The sequence below is a fragment of the Urocampus carinirostris genome, chromosome 3 (genome assembly GCF_059441175.1).
Source record: "Urocampus carinirostris isolate Australia breed hairy pipefish chromosome 3, RoL_Ucar_1.0, whole genome shotgun sequence".
Classification (NCBI taxonomy): Eukaryota; Metazoa; Chordata; class Actinopteri; order Syngnathiformes; family Syngnathidae; genus Urocampus; species Urocampus carinirostris.
In genome coordinates, this window is record NC_142351.1 from 61,617,031 (window position 1) to 61,635,015 (window position 17,985).

The window sequence follows — 17,985 nt, forward strand, 5'->3', positions numbered from 1 at the left end:
AACGCGGATTGCTGCTCGGCATTTCTGCATTCTCCGGAGGTAGGGGAAACTTCCGCTGGATCCATGTTATGGTTCGAGTGTTCTGTCATACAAATACAACAAATATTGTTCTTGCGTTGATTTCAAGGAAAGTGTCGATCCTCAATACGCACAAAAAACTAAACATAAAACAAGGCAAAGAGACACAGTATATAGAAAATATGATGAGGCTAAGAGCCGCATTCTTATTGGCCAAGAGCCGCATGTGGCTCTAGAGCAGGGGTGGCCAACCCGCGGCTCTCGAGCCGCATGCGGCTCTTTGGCTGATTTCATGCGGCACTTTAAGCGATATTCTGGCGTGATGCATAAGTGTAAACCATGGTCAAACACACCGTAACAACCCCACTCAAGAGATTAAATTACCCGACCGCTAGATTCACGAGATCCACCAACTTCAGCAAATACCGCACTATCGCCACATACGGCGCTGTACGGAGCCACTGTCCGACCGCAAACGCCTCTATTAGCCACAAAGAATGCTCAGAACTGCACCAAACTTCATCAATAGTACACACAGGGTCCCAGCACGTAGTCCGAGCCGACAAACAGCTGCTAGTTTAGCCTGTTACCTGCACTCGGGGATCCACTCATTGGGGCTTCAGGGGCTTTCACATGACAAGCTTGAAAACTGCTTGGCTGGCTTTCATTTACACTAGGTCGCGCGCTGACCGGGTGAGCCAGTTTGAATTGAAAAGAAGAAGAATAATGTCTGATGTGATGCCAAACGCGCGAGATTATTTGAGTTGTAAATAGTTTGTTTCAAGCGCTCTCAAAATGGCAGGGAAAAAAATACACAGCCAAACGAAAATATGAAGAAGAGAACAGGACATTTTTAACAGAGTGGGAGAATTTATATTTTTTTGTTGAACGTAACGGCAAGCCATTCTGCCTTATATGTCAGGCATCATTGGGGCATTTCAAAGCTTCAAATCTTCAGCGTCACTTCAACTCAATCCATCCTTACATCGACCAGGAATTTCCAAAAGGGACTGAACCTCGCAAGCAGAGGTTGGTCACTTTGAAAAGTCAGGCAGAAATGCAGATGCAGTTTTTCAAAAAATTAACAAAACACTCAAAAACCATAACTCTTGCTTCATATCAACTGGCTTGGAACATCGCACAGGCTAAAAAAACCATACAGTGAAGGGGACTTCATAAAAAAATGCCTTAATGACGCTGTTGAAATCTTGTCTCCTGAAGACAACAAACTAAAACGAAGCATATCAGATGTCCAACTCTCGCGCCACACTGTTGAACGCAGAATATCTGACATTAACACTGCTATGAACGGGCTTGTGGGGCTATGTAAAACTGATCAAACATTTCCCGACTTTTGGAATTTCCATTGCATCATCCACAGGGAGCAACTCGTGTCTAAATCATTGAATTCAGACAACGTCATGAAGCCTGTGATGGAAATCGTGAACTACATCCGCACACACGCGCTTAACCACAGGCAATTCAGGAGTCTCATCGCTGAGCTGGACCAAGGGCTTCCAGGTGACCTGCCGCTGCACTGCACTGTGAGGTGGCTGTCAAAAGGCAAAGTGCTCTCTCGCTTCTTTGAGCTTTTGGATGCCGTGAAACTGTTCATGGAAGAGAAGGGCAAGGACTATCCCCAGCTCTCGGACCTCGAGTGGATTATGGATCTGGCATTTTTGGACGACATGCTGTGGCACTTGGACAGACTGAACATGACCCTGCAAGGCAAGTTAAAAATGCTGCCTGACCTCGTGCAATGTGTGTTTGCGTTTATCAACAAACTGAAACTGTTCAAGACGCAAATTCAAAAAAAAGATTTAACGCATTTTCCCACTCTTCTGAAAGCCAGTGAACATGTCACCAGTGCCGCCCTGAAAAAGAAAAGAGACAGATATGCAACGCTGATTGAAAACTTGCACGAAAACTTTGTGACCCGCTTCCGTGATCTACAACTGAAAAGACTACAGATTACGTTCCTTGTCGACCCATTTAATGCGGAAATGGACTGTTTGAAAATCCCGCTCGTCACAGATGAGGCTGCGGCGGAGTTGGAGATGATTGATCTTTGTGAGGAGGATCAACTGAAAGCTGTTTTCAGGGAAGGGACCATTGAGTTCTGGAAACGTGTGCCAATGGAAAAATACCCCAACATCAAACGGGCTGCGCTAAAGATCCTGTCGATGTTTGGGTCAACGTACGTCTGCGAGTCTGTGTTTTCCACCCTGAAACATGTGAAATCAAAGCATCGATCTGTTTTGACTGACACCCATGTGAAAGAGTTGCTTCGAGTGGCAACAACGGAATACAAGCCAGATTTGAGGAGGATTGTTCAGGACAAGGAATGCCAGAAGTCCCACTAAGCAGCATAGTAAGAGAAAAATGTCATTGAAAATTGTTATATTTTTGTTTGTGGACTTGCTTGAACTGAGAGTTTATGTGTGTGTGAGACAGTGCACACAATGTTAACTGTTACAAAAAATAACTGTCATTATCTTGCTGTGGGTCATTTTCAATAAATCTGGCTGAGCAGAGGCCTGTGTGTGTCTCTCTCTGTGTGTGCGCGCACATCCACATGATGCATGGAATGATGTTCATGTGTGCCCATGTATGATGTGGCTCTTTGCAGTAACGCAGTAAAAAAAGTGGCTCTTAGTCTCTGACTGGTTGGCCACCCCTGCTCTAGAGCCACGTGTTCGCCACCCCTGGACTATTACGAAACGGCAAATCAATCAAGTCAAACGAGTTCGCCGTTATCTCGGTATCGTTTTGTTTCGTTGCAAACAAAGCGAGCGGTTTGATGCTACTGTGCGCATGCGTTTGCAGCCCCCGGATTTCATGCGGTAGATGTGTAGTGAAAAGAAGTCTGTCTCTTTTTAGAGAACCGGCTTTTTCGGCTCAACTCATTAAAGAGAGCCGGCTCTCAAACGGCTCACTTGCTTTGATGTATTATATTACGAATTATTATGTTGTATAAAGAAGTTAAGAAAAAACGGTAGGTTTGTGGTTATCCCTTTAATCAATATATTATTAACCAGAATTTAATGCAGAAAATGAATTCATAATTTGATTAAGAAAATGTATTATTCTACCTAGTTAGATTTGCATGTATTTGTTCCTTCTACGGTGAACGTCCAAGCTACTTAATTTTTGAACCTTTTTTATAATAAACCTCCTTCATGTCGAGCAACTCAGGATCTCACAACAAAATGTTAATTAACAATATATATGATATAATGAAACACATATACAATATAACATGTTAAACTTCATAAATAAACACGTTTGAAAAAAAAATATGGTGTAAGATTATTTTGTATTTTGTAAGTGAAACTACAGCATTTTGTAAGGGCATGGAGCCGTGGAGGTTGACAGGTATGTGACTGTGTTAGACGCCATTTTGAATAGTCTGATCATCCGAAAACGCTGAACCAGACAACCTGTAAAGCGTACAACGGCGCCGTTTAAAATGGCACATGGTGTGTGAGGAATACTGCTGTAGGTGTTCTGCAGTCAATGACGTCGAACCTCAAATTCCCCAGGCTGTCGGAGGAGCTTAAAGAGAGTGTTTGGAGTTTTAATTGAGTGATCAAACCTTATGTCGCAATCAGGTGTCAGTTGTCAAACTGCAAGGGTGTGTTTCCGCTAGGATGTCATTAACACAAAATCCCCTGAGAAAGCACTTGAACATGGACCAAACAGGGGGTGCGAATTGCCATTTTTCAAATTACATTAAATGTTCTTGAAAAGCAGTTTCCAGATAATAAAATGCCACTCGAAGTGCTGTATAAAAACAATAGAATCCCCTCCTTTATCCCTAACCAACAACCTTAAACATTTGATAAACAGACAAACACAATGGTTAAAATGCAATAAAAACAAAATAAATAGTAATATAATTTTTTTTTAATTATGGCAAGGCACAGACTAACCATCTAAGGCAGTGATTTTCAACCACTGTGCCGGGGCACACTAGTGTGCCATGAGAGATCGTTAGGTGAGCCGTGAGAAATTATCCAATGTCACTTTTTAAAATTCAAAATTTTATAAAACATTTATCAATCATTTTTTACATACTGTTCAGTGTCATTTTATAACATTTTTAGTTAGTGGTGTGACGCAAAATGTTTCCAATGTAAAAAACATGCCCTGGCTCAAAAAAGGTTTAAAAACACTGATGTAAGGAAAGGGACCTTGTCTAAATTGCCTCAGGATTTCCAGCCATGTAACTACATCCTAATAATGTGGTATGGACAGCTTGAGGTTTTGCGTCAAACCTGGTGTGACACCTTGTTAAAGCAACCCTTGTCCGTTGCATATTCAGCCAATGACTTCATGATCTTTTTTCATAAGAAGATTCAACGCATACGGGAAGAGATTTTTAAAGACCTCGTAAATATGTCACATATTAAAGGTCAGAAAATTATAGATGCGCGACTTGGTGGCTGTCCAGGGATTTTTTCCCGATTTAGTGATCTGTCACTTAAACAGGTAGTGAATACGGCCAAACCGACTACTTGCCTTTTTGATTAAAGGTCGTTTTGGGGTCTTTGGAAGACCCCTTATGATGAGCAAACACATTGGTCCTAAATCTCCCTCGCCCGGACGCGGGTTACCGGGGCCCCCTTCTGGAGCCAGGCCTGGAGGTGGGGTCCGCTGGTGAGCGCCTGGTTGCCGGACCTTTACCAACATGGTCCGGCCAGGCACAGCCCGAAGGGACGACGTGGGACCCTCTTCCCATGGGCTCACCACCTGTAGGAGGGGCCAAAGGGGTCGGGTGCGCAGAGAGCTGGCTAGGGAGTGGTCCTTGGCGCGACGATCCCCGGCTACAGAAAACTGGCTTTTGAGACATAGAACGTTACCTCTCTGGCAGGGTAGGAGCCCGAGTTGGTGCGTGAGGTTGAGAAATTCTGACTAGAATTTGAGCTCTGGTATTAGTCATCTCGAGAGGGGTTGGACTTTCTTCCACTCTGGAGTTGCCCGTGGTGAGAGGCACAGAGCCAGTGTGGGCATATTGGTTGCTACACGGCTCGGCGCCTGTACGTTGGCGTTTACCTCAGTAGACGAGAGGGTAGCCTCCCTCCGCCTTTGGGTGGGGGGACGGGTCATGACTGTTCTTTGTGCTTATGCACCAAATGGCAGTTCAGAGTACCCACCCTTCTTGGAGTCCTTAGAGGGTGTGCTTGAGAGCGCGCCCCCTGGGGACTCCCTCGTACTGCTGGGAGACTTCAACGCTCACGTGGGTAATGACAGTGAGACCTGGAGGGGCGTGATTGGGAAGAACGGCCCCCCTGACCTGAACCCGAGTGGTGTTTCGTTATTGGACTTCGGTGCCTGTCATGGTTTGTCCATAACGAACGCCATGTTCAGACATAAGGGTGTCCATATGTGCACTTGGCACCAGGATACCCTAGTAGTTCGATGATCGACTTTGTCGTCATTTCGTCGAACCTGCCGCCGCATGTTCTGGACACTCGGGTGAAGAGAGGGGCGGAGCTGTCAACTGATCACCACCTGGTGGTGAGTTGGCTTCGATGGTGGGGGAAGATGCCGGTCCGACCCGGCAGACCCAAGCGTGTTGTGAGGGTCTGTTGGGAACGGCTGGCAGAATCTCCTGTCAGAAGAAGTTCCAATTCGCACCGCCGTCAGAACCTTTCCCATGTTACGAGAGGCGGAGGACATTGAGTCTGAGTGGACCATGTTCCGCGCCTCCATTGTCGAAGCGGCTGATCGGAGCTGTGGCCGTTAGGTAGTCGGTGCCTGCCGCGTCAGCAACCCTCAGACCCGTTGGTGGTCACCGGCGGTGAGGGATGCCATCAAGCTGAAAAAAGAGTCTTATCTGGCCTCCGCCACGGCTGCCCTTGGTCACCGATTCTGTTCATAACCTTTATGGACAGAATTTCTAGGCGCAGCCTTGGTGGGGATGGAGTCCGGTTTGGGGGCCTCAGCATTGCGTCACTGCTTTTTGCAGATGATGTGGTGCTGTTGGCTACTTCAGGCCGTGATCTTTAGCTCTCACTGGAGCAATTCTCAGCCGAGTGTGAAGCGGCCGGGATGAGGATCAGCACCGCCAAGAACGAGACCGTGGCATTCAGTCGGAAAAGGGTGACCCACAGTTCCTTAATTAGATTTCTATCAGCTTTTTACAAAACTGATGCATTTGTAGGATTGAAGTAAGTTAGACAGTGTAGCACACTTTTTAGTATATTTTTTGTAATTTTTAGTAGGATGGTAAAAATGTGGCAAAAGTGGGCTGCAAGAGGCATTCACACTGTAGTTCATTAGTCCACATATAAAGATATGTAAATAACATAATTGAAGGGTTTCAGCCACATTTGAAGCCATGTCGAATAAAACAATGCATGTATTCATGTTCTGGTTGCTATGGGTTATGCTGAAAAAACAATGAAACATATTGTCATGCTCAAGAAACACTCAATTTATTGAAAAGAGAAGGCACCCAATGAAAATTCTCTAAGCTGAAGGCAATCATTAAAAATTGGAGGAACCATGAATGAACTGTGAAATGTCACACAAATTCAGCATGAAGGAATCATAGAGGAAGATATGAGGGCAAGACGACTAATGGCAGTCGTTTTTGTGGACTGGTTTGATGCAAACATACGGGTTTAACTCATTGCAAACCTCGTCATTCCAAAACGACTCTGTAAGAGAGCAAACAAAAAGGTTCAGTCAGCCACTTGCGCAGTATGTGTCATTAAACGAATTCGGGAAAAAAAAAATTGGGGGGAAAAACCCAGACGAGAGCTATTCTAAATCAGGAAAGTTCATAATACAAACCTGTGGCCAAGATCTCGACACAGTCCTCAACTCCATTTAAGTTGTCAGGCTCGTTGGCTGCAAAATTTCTGAAATTCACGATTTCACCATCCGTCCATACAAAGTCGTTCTCCTGTAAGACAAATATTATTTTTTTAGTGAAGGATTTGCATCATTCTGAAGTTCTAAGAGGTTTTTTTTTCTGAAAAGATTGAGTATGTTATTATTTTCTGGGTATCGCATTGGTTTAGCATCTCACCTCAATGGCATCATGGAGTCCAATCCAGGTGTCTACGCCGGACCCATCGCCCTCCCGAATCAGCTCGACCACGAGTGCGTTCTCCTTACGACTGTTGATGGAGACCAGGTTCCCGCCAAGGATATTACAGACGCTCTGATGATGAAAAAGAGAAGTGAAGTGTTTTTTATAGATGCTCGGTAGCGTAAAAACTTAGATGTTCACGCCATACGATTACTTCCGTACTTCTGCATCTGCGAAGGTCCTGGGATCCCTTTGGTAGACGTAACAGTAAATGTCCAACTGAGTCCAGCCTTTAGGACAGCTGTCCACTGCAACACAGTTGTTCTACATTACATGATTCTGTCATCATTCCCCTAGTTCCCTTTTAACTAGCCTCCAAAAATTGATTTTCTACTTCTGTTAAATGTGAAGATTTCACTGAAGGTTCTTACGGTCTTTTTTCTCATTGGACCTCTGTGAAGATCAACAAAGCAGAAGACCAGGAAGTGATTTCAGAGAACAAAGCATTGAAACGATGACTTTGTGACATTTTGTCATGTTTGGACTTACCGCTTGGGTCAGCGCAACAATCCCACAAAGGACAAACAACAGCTGAAGACGAGTCATCTACAAAATGATAAGAAATAAATCATGTTACAAAAAAATGATTGCAACGGGATGTTAATTTGAGTGTGCTCACAGTTGCAGGCTTCACACTTGATGTGGAGAGTGATGAGTGGCGACTGTTTTATAGATTGCCTTTACTGTGGAATGCCGAACGCAATGTCACATGGCGTGTCAGACCAGTTAGGAACGTCACTCCGTTTTGTTTATTACTTAAAACTTATTAGATTTTTATAAATAGTAGGAGCTCAATTTTTGATCTGTTATCATTTTTCATAGCCCCATCGCTCCTACTTTGGCGGATGTGTGCTTTTCAGCTTTAATCATGATTGAAAATTCCTCCGAACGAACTTAAGTATTCAGGAAAATCAGAAAAGGTGAAAGACGCATGTAGCAGCTAGATGATTCAAGACTCCAATTAACTCAGAATTGTGAAAATGCATATACAATACAAAATTGAATAAGTGAAGAAGAACATTTTTGGGGGTTGAGCTGGGTAGTCTGGTATGCATGGGGTCTCCCCCCAAGTTTGACAGTCCATGTTCCTTTACCAGATACAAAATTCACCACGTTCAATGTCTGTCTTCAGAAATTAACAGAGAAATGAGAAGGACATTAACAGGCAGAACGTTAACCTCCGACACTAACATCTATCGTCTTAATCTCCTCTGGATGAATGTGGTTGGCAAGAAGATTTTGCCGGCCCCTGAGATGCTCTTGACTAATTTTATCATAATCCAGGAAACATTTTTTTTAAACATAAATTATTTCTCTTCAAATAAACTGTTGTTTTGCTTTACATGTTTGTCCTTTTTTTACTGTATTTAAATCCAATTCGATTTAACTAATTTTATGCCAGGCGTTTCTCTCAAATGGGAAGTGCGGGTGCCAGCCAATTTTTTCCACTTGGACTCCTTATTAAAGGCCTACAGAAAATGTAGTTCTGTAGCTATATAGGTATCGGACATATCAAAATAAAGCTTCAACCCTCAGCTAGCATTAGAAAAAAAAGTATGTTCCTAGAGTTTACCATTGTTAAGTAAAAAACAGTTAAACATTGCTGAGTTTCTTTAAAAACTAGTTTCTGAGAAAACTTCTGAGAAAAATGTATTTTGTGAAAAGATATATTTCAAGCACAACTTTCACTTTGATGCTTATTTTTGAATTTGTGATACCTCCAATCACCTAAACCAGGAGTTGGGAATCAGTGGCTTTTTCATGAGTTCACATGGCTCGGAGATAAAACGCTGCCAGCTCATATTTCCTTAGTAGCATTTTAAAACTGATTACAGCGATGGCAATTTTGGTACGGAATAGCAGAAGAAACACCGATATTTGGAATGGTTCAGTCCAGTATATAAAGGGCATAGTTTTAACTCCTGTTTACAGTCAATGTGTCACACCAATAGACCCTGTTTTGGCTGTATGTTGCTAAAAAAGCATTTATAAGGAAGCTTATTAAATAATGTATCTTCATTGTTGAGACACTCCATGATAAAAACGGATCTTTGCACACATAGCGCACTACCCTCTCTCTCACACAAGCCCACTGCCATGAATTTTTTGTTTGCAGATTTTTGAGACTTATTTTTTTTTTAAAAGGAACTCTGTAACTTGTTTTGAAACCCTTATTTTCGAAAAAAATGGAAGCCAAAATGAGCCTAGACCATCTTAAGTAACTGTGGGAGGAAGACAAGTTTAAATTGGTGTGTTTGTTTTTATAGAACACAGGCTCTGGCATTATCATTATTTCATGAATTTTATCTTATCATCTACCGTTGCACAGTGAAATAAAATGCGTTGAAAAACATGTTTTTTTCTGAAGAGTGGGTTTGGAGACTTTGCTGATTTTTTTCTTCAAATATATGGTATGGGTAAAAAAAAAAGAAGAATAAAATAAAATAAAATGAAAATATTTTGCCATTATGGCTCTTTGAGTCAAAAAAAATATTTCTAACCCGTGATTTAAACAATGCTTTACATAAACACAGGGGCACTATTCTTGAACACTGAACTTATGCATGAACGATGCAAGAACTTTTCAGGGCCCGATAATTCCGGTGACCACACAATTTGGGTTACTTGGGAGCCGCCCACACGCTGTCAATCACTGGATAGAGGAAGCATCCTCGATTTGCGGACAAAGATTTGTTTAAAGCCATTTCTGCCATTAGTTATTTATCCTACTGAAACCATTCCCAGAGGCTTGATACTTATTGATCAGCAGTACTAAACCCCATATAATAGTTATTTAAAATAAAACAAAAAAATGAACCTGTTTAGAGTTTCCCCTGCCCACTGCCAGATGATGATTGGGCCAGGCTCCAGCACACCCGCAGCTTTAGTAATTTTAGGGTGTCCATTTTACTTGAGATTTTACAGTTGTATATCACCATATTTGAGCAATGTTTGATCAGTCGCTGACATTTGCTCAACATTGGATGAGACGGGAATTAAACCCGAAACACAGCAATGATAACACCGAATCCTAACTACTAAATCACTAAGAATGTAGATGGCATATAAAAAGGCATCTGATTTTATCTCATCGTCACACTATAATTGAATACGTTTCGCCCTAATTAAAATAATTTATCGACAACGGAAACTATGAACACATTACAACAATAATTTTTTATGTATTTATATTATGTCCTTCAAAGTCCTATTCATCACCAGATAGACCAATGAGTTGTTTCCCTTGTCGTGTTTTTTTGCGTTTGTCATTGTAACCATGTGAAACCACAACTGCAGTATATAGATTTTTTTCCACAGTTTTTGTGCAATAGTGTATATTTTTTCACAGGTTCATTTGGCAACAACAAACAACAAATAAACACAAAATTGTCGCAAGATATGTCTTCACAGTCTTGTGCGTTTATTAAGGGTTGTGATGGCTCTGGAAAAAAAAACCTCTCTGAACCTGTTTGTCCTAGTTTTGAGGGACCTGTAGTGTCTACCAGAGGGCAACAGGTGAAAGAGAATGTGTTTGGGGTGGGAAATGTCTTTTATAATAATAATGGCTCCGCTACAGAATCACAAAGCAGCAATGTCTTTCAGACGAGGTGGAGAGCAGCCGATAATCTTTGGGGTTGTGTTGATTACTCTGTATGTTTTTCCTGTTCACTGCTAAGCTCCCATCATACCATACGGTGATGCCGTATACCAGACTGCTTTCACTGTGGCTTTTTGGAGGACAATAGCAACTTCTGTTCCAGGTTATTTGTCTAGAGGACCTTCAGAAAGTGGAGTCCCTACAGAGCCTTCCCCACCACAGCCAAGGTCTTGGCAAATGTGCACAGTCATGAGTTTTTACGATAAGAGGGGCTCAGTTTGAGCTTGCCCTCCTGAAGTTAAGTATAAGTATTTCCTTGGATTTTGTGGTGTTGAGTATTAGTTTTTTGAAGAATCCGGGGAGGGTTATTTGGTTGTGCGGAAACTTCTCAAAGTGTATTTATTTTCCTCATCCTGAGTTTTTGGAGTTTTTTTCTTGCCCTCATATAAGTTTCAGATCAGGGTACTTTGTCATGGTGATCTGTGAAGAACTTTGAAATTAAGGTTTGTGGTTATGGGCTATACAAATAAACATGACTTGACTTATTTTCTGACTTTTTTTGTATGAATAATTCAAAAGGGTTTTTTAATTGTTACTTTCTTGGAAACACTAGATTTTTTCACATGTAGGCACTCCTGCAATTGTGACATTTTTCTGTTACAAACTGACCCTGACCCCTCATCAGATGAGGGACAATTTTTGCATCACTGACATGAACAATTTGGGCACCCTGGTGTAGAAGAAATGTGGAACACAACAAATAAAGAAATTACTGTTATTGGCACTTGCACTGTATTTGTATTTGTGAGCTATTGTAGGTCATGTGAAGTACGAAGTAGAAAAAAAAAAAAAAAAGAAAACCCCCGCAAACTTTGAGAAACCTGTATTGAACAAAATGACTGGCAGAAAAAGCCTTAAGTGAGAACAATAATTAGTCCCGTCAAAATGATTTGACAGCTCAGGCGTGTTTTTGTAAATGGTTTCTCATCTTTGTGGCATTTTTTGTTTGATTGCGACACCCATTAAGCCTACAAGTGTTCAACTCAGCCAATGTTCATATAACTAGGAGGATATACCCAACTTTTAAATTGTTATCCGTCAGTATTTTACATTTTATAGTCCAAAATTCATTTACTCAGATTAAAGCAAGTCACACCCTCGCCTCTCCCAGTTTGACTACCTATAGACATGTTCCATGGGAGCAAAGAGCCTTGAAGTCATGATATAGGTACCCAATTTTAGGTTAAAGCCTGTTCCTAATACAGTATAATTGGCTTGAACGATTCAGACTAGTTGTGTAATCTAACATATATGTATGTATGTATGTATGTATGTATGTATGTATGTATGTATGTATGTATGTATGTATGTATGTATGTATGTATGTATGTATGTATGTATGTATGTATGTATGTATGTATGTATGTATGTATGCATGAATGTATGTATGTATGTATGTATGTATGTGAATACAAGAGCCATAGTCCCCTACTGGTAGGTGGCTAGAGTCACTCACATTCTTGAGACATTCTGGGAGATTGATACCAAAGAGGGGAGTCCAAGCCCGCTTGCTTAACCCAAACGATTTGTCGCAACACCTGTCGTTGGGATTCATTAGGTGACCAAACCCCCCAATTCCAAACCGTAATGCTGAATGCCAAGTAGTGAGGCAACAGGTACAAATGTTGGAAGTCTTAGGTACGACTCGGCTGAGGCTCAAATCAGCAAACTCAGGGCGGGCGCCCTACCCCCAAGCCACATTCTACATGGTTTTATTAGAAATAAAGAGATCACATTGTCACAAGCCAGAAACGGAGACAGGACCCAATAGCGTTCGTTTGACTCAATTTTATTGAAAAAGAGAGCAGTGCTTGCTTCCACAATCTGTTATCCATCATCTCTACACCTGTGCCAAATACTCTTGCATTCACCTCTCTCACCACGCCATACATGTACACATTACACAGCCATGGTGAAATCACACACCCCTGTCTCACACCAGTCGACACAGGGAACCACTCACTTGTCTCACTCCCTACTCTTACACATGCTATGCTGTTCACATAAAAACTCTTCAGTGCTTCCAATGACTTTCTACCCACTCCATACATTACCATCACTTGCCACAACGCCTCTGTATCAACTCTGTCATACGCCTTTTCCAAATCCATTAAACCCAAATAAACATCTTTACCTTTTGCAAAATATTTCTCACACACCTGTCATACTGCAAAAACCTGATCAACACATCCGCTTCCTTTCCTGAAACCAGTCTGCTCCTCCATCACCACCTCACTCTCTTAAACAAGACTCTTCTTTACAGCTTGCTACAGACAGCAAACCTCTCGAATTGCTACATTCATAGTTATCACCTTTACCCTTATACAATGGCACCACACATGTTCTACACCAATCAACAGGAACCACACCACTTAAAAAGCATACATTCAACATGCGTACTAACCAGTCAATCATAGCTGTGCCACCTTTTTTCAGGCATTCAACAGTAAAATCATCCAACCCAGGTGCCCTCCACCCTTTCAATTCTTTCACTGCCCATGTTTCCACAGGCTTCACATTTAAATCACCCAACACGGACATTCTCTCCATACCATCGATCGCCTCGACTCTCACTTCTCTCATATCCTCCATATTTAGCAACTCCTCAAAATACTCTGCCCATCTCGTCCTGACTGCAGTACCGCTAACCAGCAATCTACCATCCTTATCTTTCACTTTCTCTTCCTTTCCAGACTCACTGTTTCTTACTCTTTTCACTTCTTTCCAGAACACTTTTCTCCTTTCCTTGAAGTTCACTCCTATCTTTCGACACCATTCATCATTTGCTTTTCTTTTCGCTGCTTCCACTGCTGCTTTTACCAACCTTTTCTTCACATTATACCTTTCATACGCATCACCACTTTTATCTAGCAGCCACTACTCAAAGGCACGTGTTAAGCATTAATGAACATACAACTGTGACAAAGATTTGTGGGAAACAATAGTTATGTATTTGCTTGTGGTCCTACAAAACAGTGCTTAATTTTAACCTTGTACAGTAGTATTGATTGCTAAATAAAAATTTATTTTTTTTTACTTTTTTTACTTTTGCATGGCAGACAAGATAGGCTCTTTTTTAGTTTGTATTAGGGGGACACTATAGGTTGGTTGCGTAGCTTGACGTGTACCTAAATAGTTTAAAATTAAACATTTTCTCTATTAGGTACGTATTAACGATGCCCAATTGAGTTCAAAGAGCCTTCATATATATATATATATATATATATATATATATATATATATATATATATATATATATATATATATATATATATATATATATATATTTCCACCATGTCTATCTGCTTTTATCTTACTTTAATAATCGGTGTTCCAGCCACGAAGCTCAATACGCTAGAGCAGGGGTCGGGAACCTATTTGACTCAAAGAGCCATAAAAGCAGAATATATTAATTTTATTTTGGGAAAGAGCCATATATTATGAGACAAATTTACTATAATGCTAAACACGCGCCCCAGACAAAAACTTCAGCACATTTATTTTTGATGATTTGATCAAAATTATGAAAAGAGAATAATGTTAGAGCCCGTGTCCCAAAATCAACAAACATACCAATTTAAACTTGTGTCTTTCTTGCAATTACTCAAGATCGGTTAAACTCACTTTGACCCTTTTTTTTCATACATATTGGTTTCAAAACCAGATGTAAGCAGTTATTTTGTAAAAACGTCACAACATTCTGCAAAAAGGGAGCCTGATGTGCTTATCTATGGTGCAGACGGCGTAGGGCGAGAGATGGGAGGGAGTGCTTGCACTTTTTGCATAGCTCCACCCATCCCTCCCACTCACCCAATCAAAAAACTTTAAGTTCTCTTCCTGTGTTTTGGCGTATTTACAGTGTGTTCTGTGGATTCATCATAAGGTATCTGAACACTGAAGACAGATAATATAGTGAGGTTTTATATAACGGATTCTTTAGCGATGTACAGCCAGAACGAGTTTTTTTTTTTTTTTTTTTTTTTTTTTTTTTTCCGTGTGACACCTTGACTGTAGATTGTAGTGAAAAACGTGCCCTATTTATTCTGCCAAGCACTGACGAGTAATAAGCTATGGTATGGCTTTGTGTGTACCTGAACAGGATTAGTGGCTTACGTTTTGGACGAGATGGAGAAAATTAGCATGCAATCAAATTTGTCTCCGAGCCACAGGTACTCATAGAAAGAGCCATATATGGCTCGCGAGCCATAGGTTCCCGACCCCTGCGCTAGAGGGAAGGAGGCGGAGGATTTGAGGGGGACGGAGTGATATCACGCAAATGGTTGTGGTTTTCTTTTATTCCAGAAAGAAAATAGTGTTTCAAATACTTTACAAATACCAACCCAAACCCTCAAAAAGATGAAAAAAAAAAAACGGTGTATTTTTGCGCATCTAAAATATTTACATACTTGCACACGCAACAAAAGTGGCTCCAATGATGTTTTCAGCATGAAGACGGTGTTAGCAAGTAGAATGTTTTGAAGTTACATACACCACCTTTAAGGACAAAATATTGTTTTGAAAGTGTTCACTTTCTAAATTAAACACTGAGCTGTCTTGTGTCCAAGTTCAACTTTTACTTGTTTTAACTGGGATGCCGGCGCATTATGTATATGAAATACAGTTTCAAATAAGCAAGTGGAAATACTGCAAAATAATCCGTATTTTAACCAGATGTGCCTTTAATTTGAATATGTAATTTTTCATGTAGGGCAGCACGGCAGCACAGTGGTTAGCGCATGTGCGGCACAGTTCTTGTCTTGGGAACCTCCTGCGTGTGTTCAAATCCAGCTCCAGACTTCCTGTGCGGAGTTTGTATGTCCTCCCTGTGCTTGCGTGGGTTTCCTCCGGGCACTCCGGTTTCCTCCCACATTCCAAAAACATGCATTTCAGGTAAATTGGCCGGTCCAAATTGTCCCCAGGTGCGAATGAGCGAGTGAGTTGTCTGTCCCCGTGTGCCCTGCGATTGGCTGGCAACCAGTTCAGGGTGTCCCCTGCCCACTGCCCGATGATTGCTTGGATGGGCTCCAGCACCCCCGCGACCCTACTGAGGATAAGCGGTTGCAGCTAATGAGATGAGAATTTTTCATGTAACTGTAACAGAATACAATTAATTTTTGTATCCTGATTACATAACACTATTACATGTATTTCGTTACTCCCTAACCCTGGCTACCACGAAGAAAAAAAAAAAAAAAAAAGAGCTCAGAATTACATTGCTGGCAGAATGAGACCCATGACGGTCGGCAGAGGAGCAGCTGAGTTGGAAAAAAATCATCAATTTCATTGTATCTGTTTTTGTGATGACAGAATACAGCGATGTTTAACTGCAAATCAAACGGAGGGCTTATTCCAGGATTTGCAGCGAGCATTTTCAAACAATTTTATGTTAAGTAGGTATGAGTCACGTCAAAGACACCAAATATAATAAGTTAGCTAGTGCTAACTAGCTATTGTTTGTGGGTTACTGCCTTTCCTTACAACATAAACGAGCTGCTTTTTGTTGCGAGTGTTGCAGCATTTTCTGCCACACTTATTTCTTACCCCAGACTTCCCACTGAGGTACCTTAATACAGCACTCTAGGAACGGCCTATTTATTTATCCTGGGTCCAAAGTTATTTGATTTATATATTAACGATATTTTTAATGTTTCAAAATTATTAAAAAACGTAATATTTGCAGACGACACTAACATTCTCTATTCAAATGATGACTATATTGATTTGGTAACCTGCATTAATCGTGTATTAATTAACCTAAAAGTATGGATGGATATAAATAAATTATCTTTAAATATAAATAAAACCAAAGTAATATTCTTTGGTAATCAGAAGGCAAATAAAGATTTAGAAGTAAAAATGGATGGTGCTTCAATAGACACTGTTTCAGAAATTAAGTTTTTATGGGTCATAATAATAATAATAATAATTGGGATCATACTAATATTTTATTCATGCAGTCCAAGTTATTAAAATTGGATGATTTAGTAAAGATTTTCACTGCACAACTGCTATTTAAAGTCAACAAAAACATAGTACCGAATAACATCCAAAATGTATTCATTCGGAATGAAGGAAATTGTAACTTAAGGGGCTGTAGTAAATTCATAATGCCAAAAGTGAGAACTACCAGGAAAAGTATGTGTGTGTCTGTGTGTGGAGTCAAATTTTGGAACAATTTACAAGACGAGATGAAACAATGTCCAACTATTCACTTGTTCAAATTTAAATACAAAAAACACATTACTAGAGGAATATAGAGATGAATAAATGAGTGATACGAGAGATTGGGAATAGTGCGTTTACAACTATGGTTAACTTTGTTGTTATTGTTGCTATTGTTATATCAAAACTGTTATTATTAATATTATTACTTTTGTTGTTATTATCATTGGTGCCGCAGTGATGTTTGGTGACTAGTGGCATTATGACGTTGAGGGATGGGTACTACGAAGATTAGTGTATAAAATATGTGACTATTGTTATTATTATAATTACCCGTATTGATATCTGACCTATGTAATATGTATATCCATGAGTCTGTTATACTAGACACAAGAGGAGAAGATGATCTGTAAAATCTATTTAATAGGGAAGATGAAGGGGTAGGGAAAATAAGCATCTGCTTCTTACTACCCCTTTTCCAACATGTTATGTAACATTATTTTGCTGTTGAGTTACTGTTTTTGTCCTGTTTTTATTTTAATGTTCGAAATAAAGTTTTCATTCATTCATTTAAATATTTCTTTTTGTATCCTACCCTCTTGCTTGATGGTGTCAATGGTGTTCTTATAGATAGCAGTCAGGTCAGCAGTCTTACCCATGATGGCGGCTTTGAGTCATGAACCAGGCTGGGTGTTTTTGACAGCTACGGGATTAATTTGCAGGTGTGTAGAGTTAACTTGTTGATTCAGATGACTTGGTCCATAGCTCCTTTAGAGCACCTTTTCATGATATAGTATTTTTTTAATATAGGAATTTGGGATTTTTGTGAGCTGTATGGCAATCATCCATCCATCCATCCATCCATTGTCTTCCACTTATCCGGGGTTGGGCCGCGGGGGCAGCAGCCTTAACAGGGAAGCCCAGACGTCCCTATCCCCAGCCACTTCCTCCAGCTCATCTGACGGGATCCCAAGGCGTTCCCAGGCCAGCCTGGAGACATAGTATCTCCAGCGTGTCCTGGATCTCCCCCGGGGCCTCCTGCCGG

General features: G+C 40.8%; 1 protein-coding gene and 1 pseudogene across 2 annotated transcripts; one reads left to right on the forward strand and one right to left on the reverse strand.

The window, feature by feature from the left end:
* Positions 1–1,706: 1,706 nt before the first annotated feature.
* LOC148370346 (general transcription factor II-I repeat domain-containing protein 2A-like) lies at positions 1,707–2,284 on the forward strand (annotated as a pseudogene).
* Positions 2,285–6,433: 4,149 nt separating this feature from the next.
* Positions 6,434–17,799, reverse strand: LOC148370347 (galactose-specific lectin nattectin-like). 2 transcript variants are annotated; one of them, XM_088330111.1, is made up of 7 exons: positions 17,596–17,799; positions 7,610–7,666; positions 7,492–7,513; positions 7,283–7,368; positions 7,058–7,192; positions 6,820–6,931; positions 6,434–6,683 (listed from the first exon to the last, which is right to left on the reverse strand). In XM_088330111.1, exons 2-7 carry the CDS (start codon positions 7,664–7,666, stop codon positions 6,601–6,603), a joined length of 495 nt encoding a protein of 164 aa, XP_088186237.1. In that variant the 5' UTR covers positions 17,596–17,799; the 3' UTR covers positions 6,434–6,600. The 2 variants fall into 2 exon arrangements, with proteins under 2 accessions (XP_088186237.1, XP_088186236.1); XM_088330110.1 differs by lacking the exon at positions 17,596–17,799 and adding an exon at positions 7,740–7,783.
* Between the last annotated feature and the right edge of the window lie 186 nt (positions 17,800–17,985).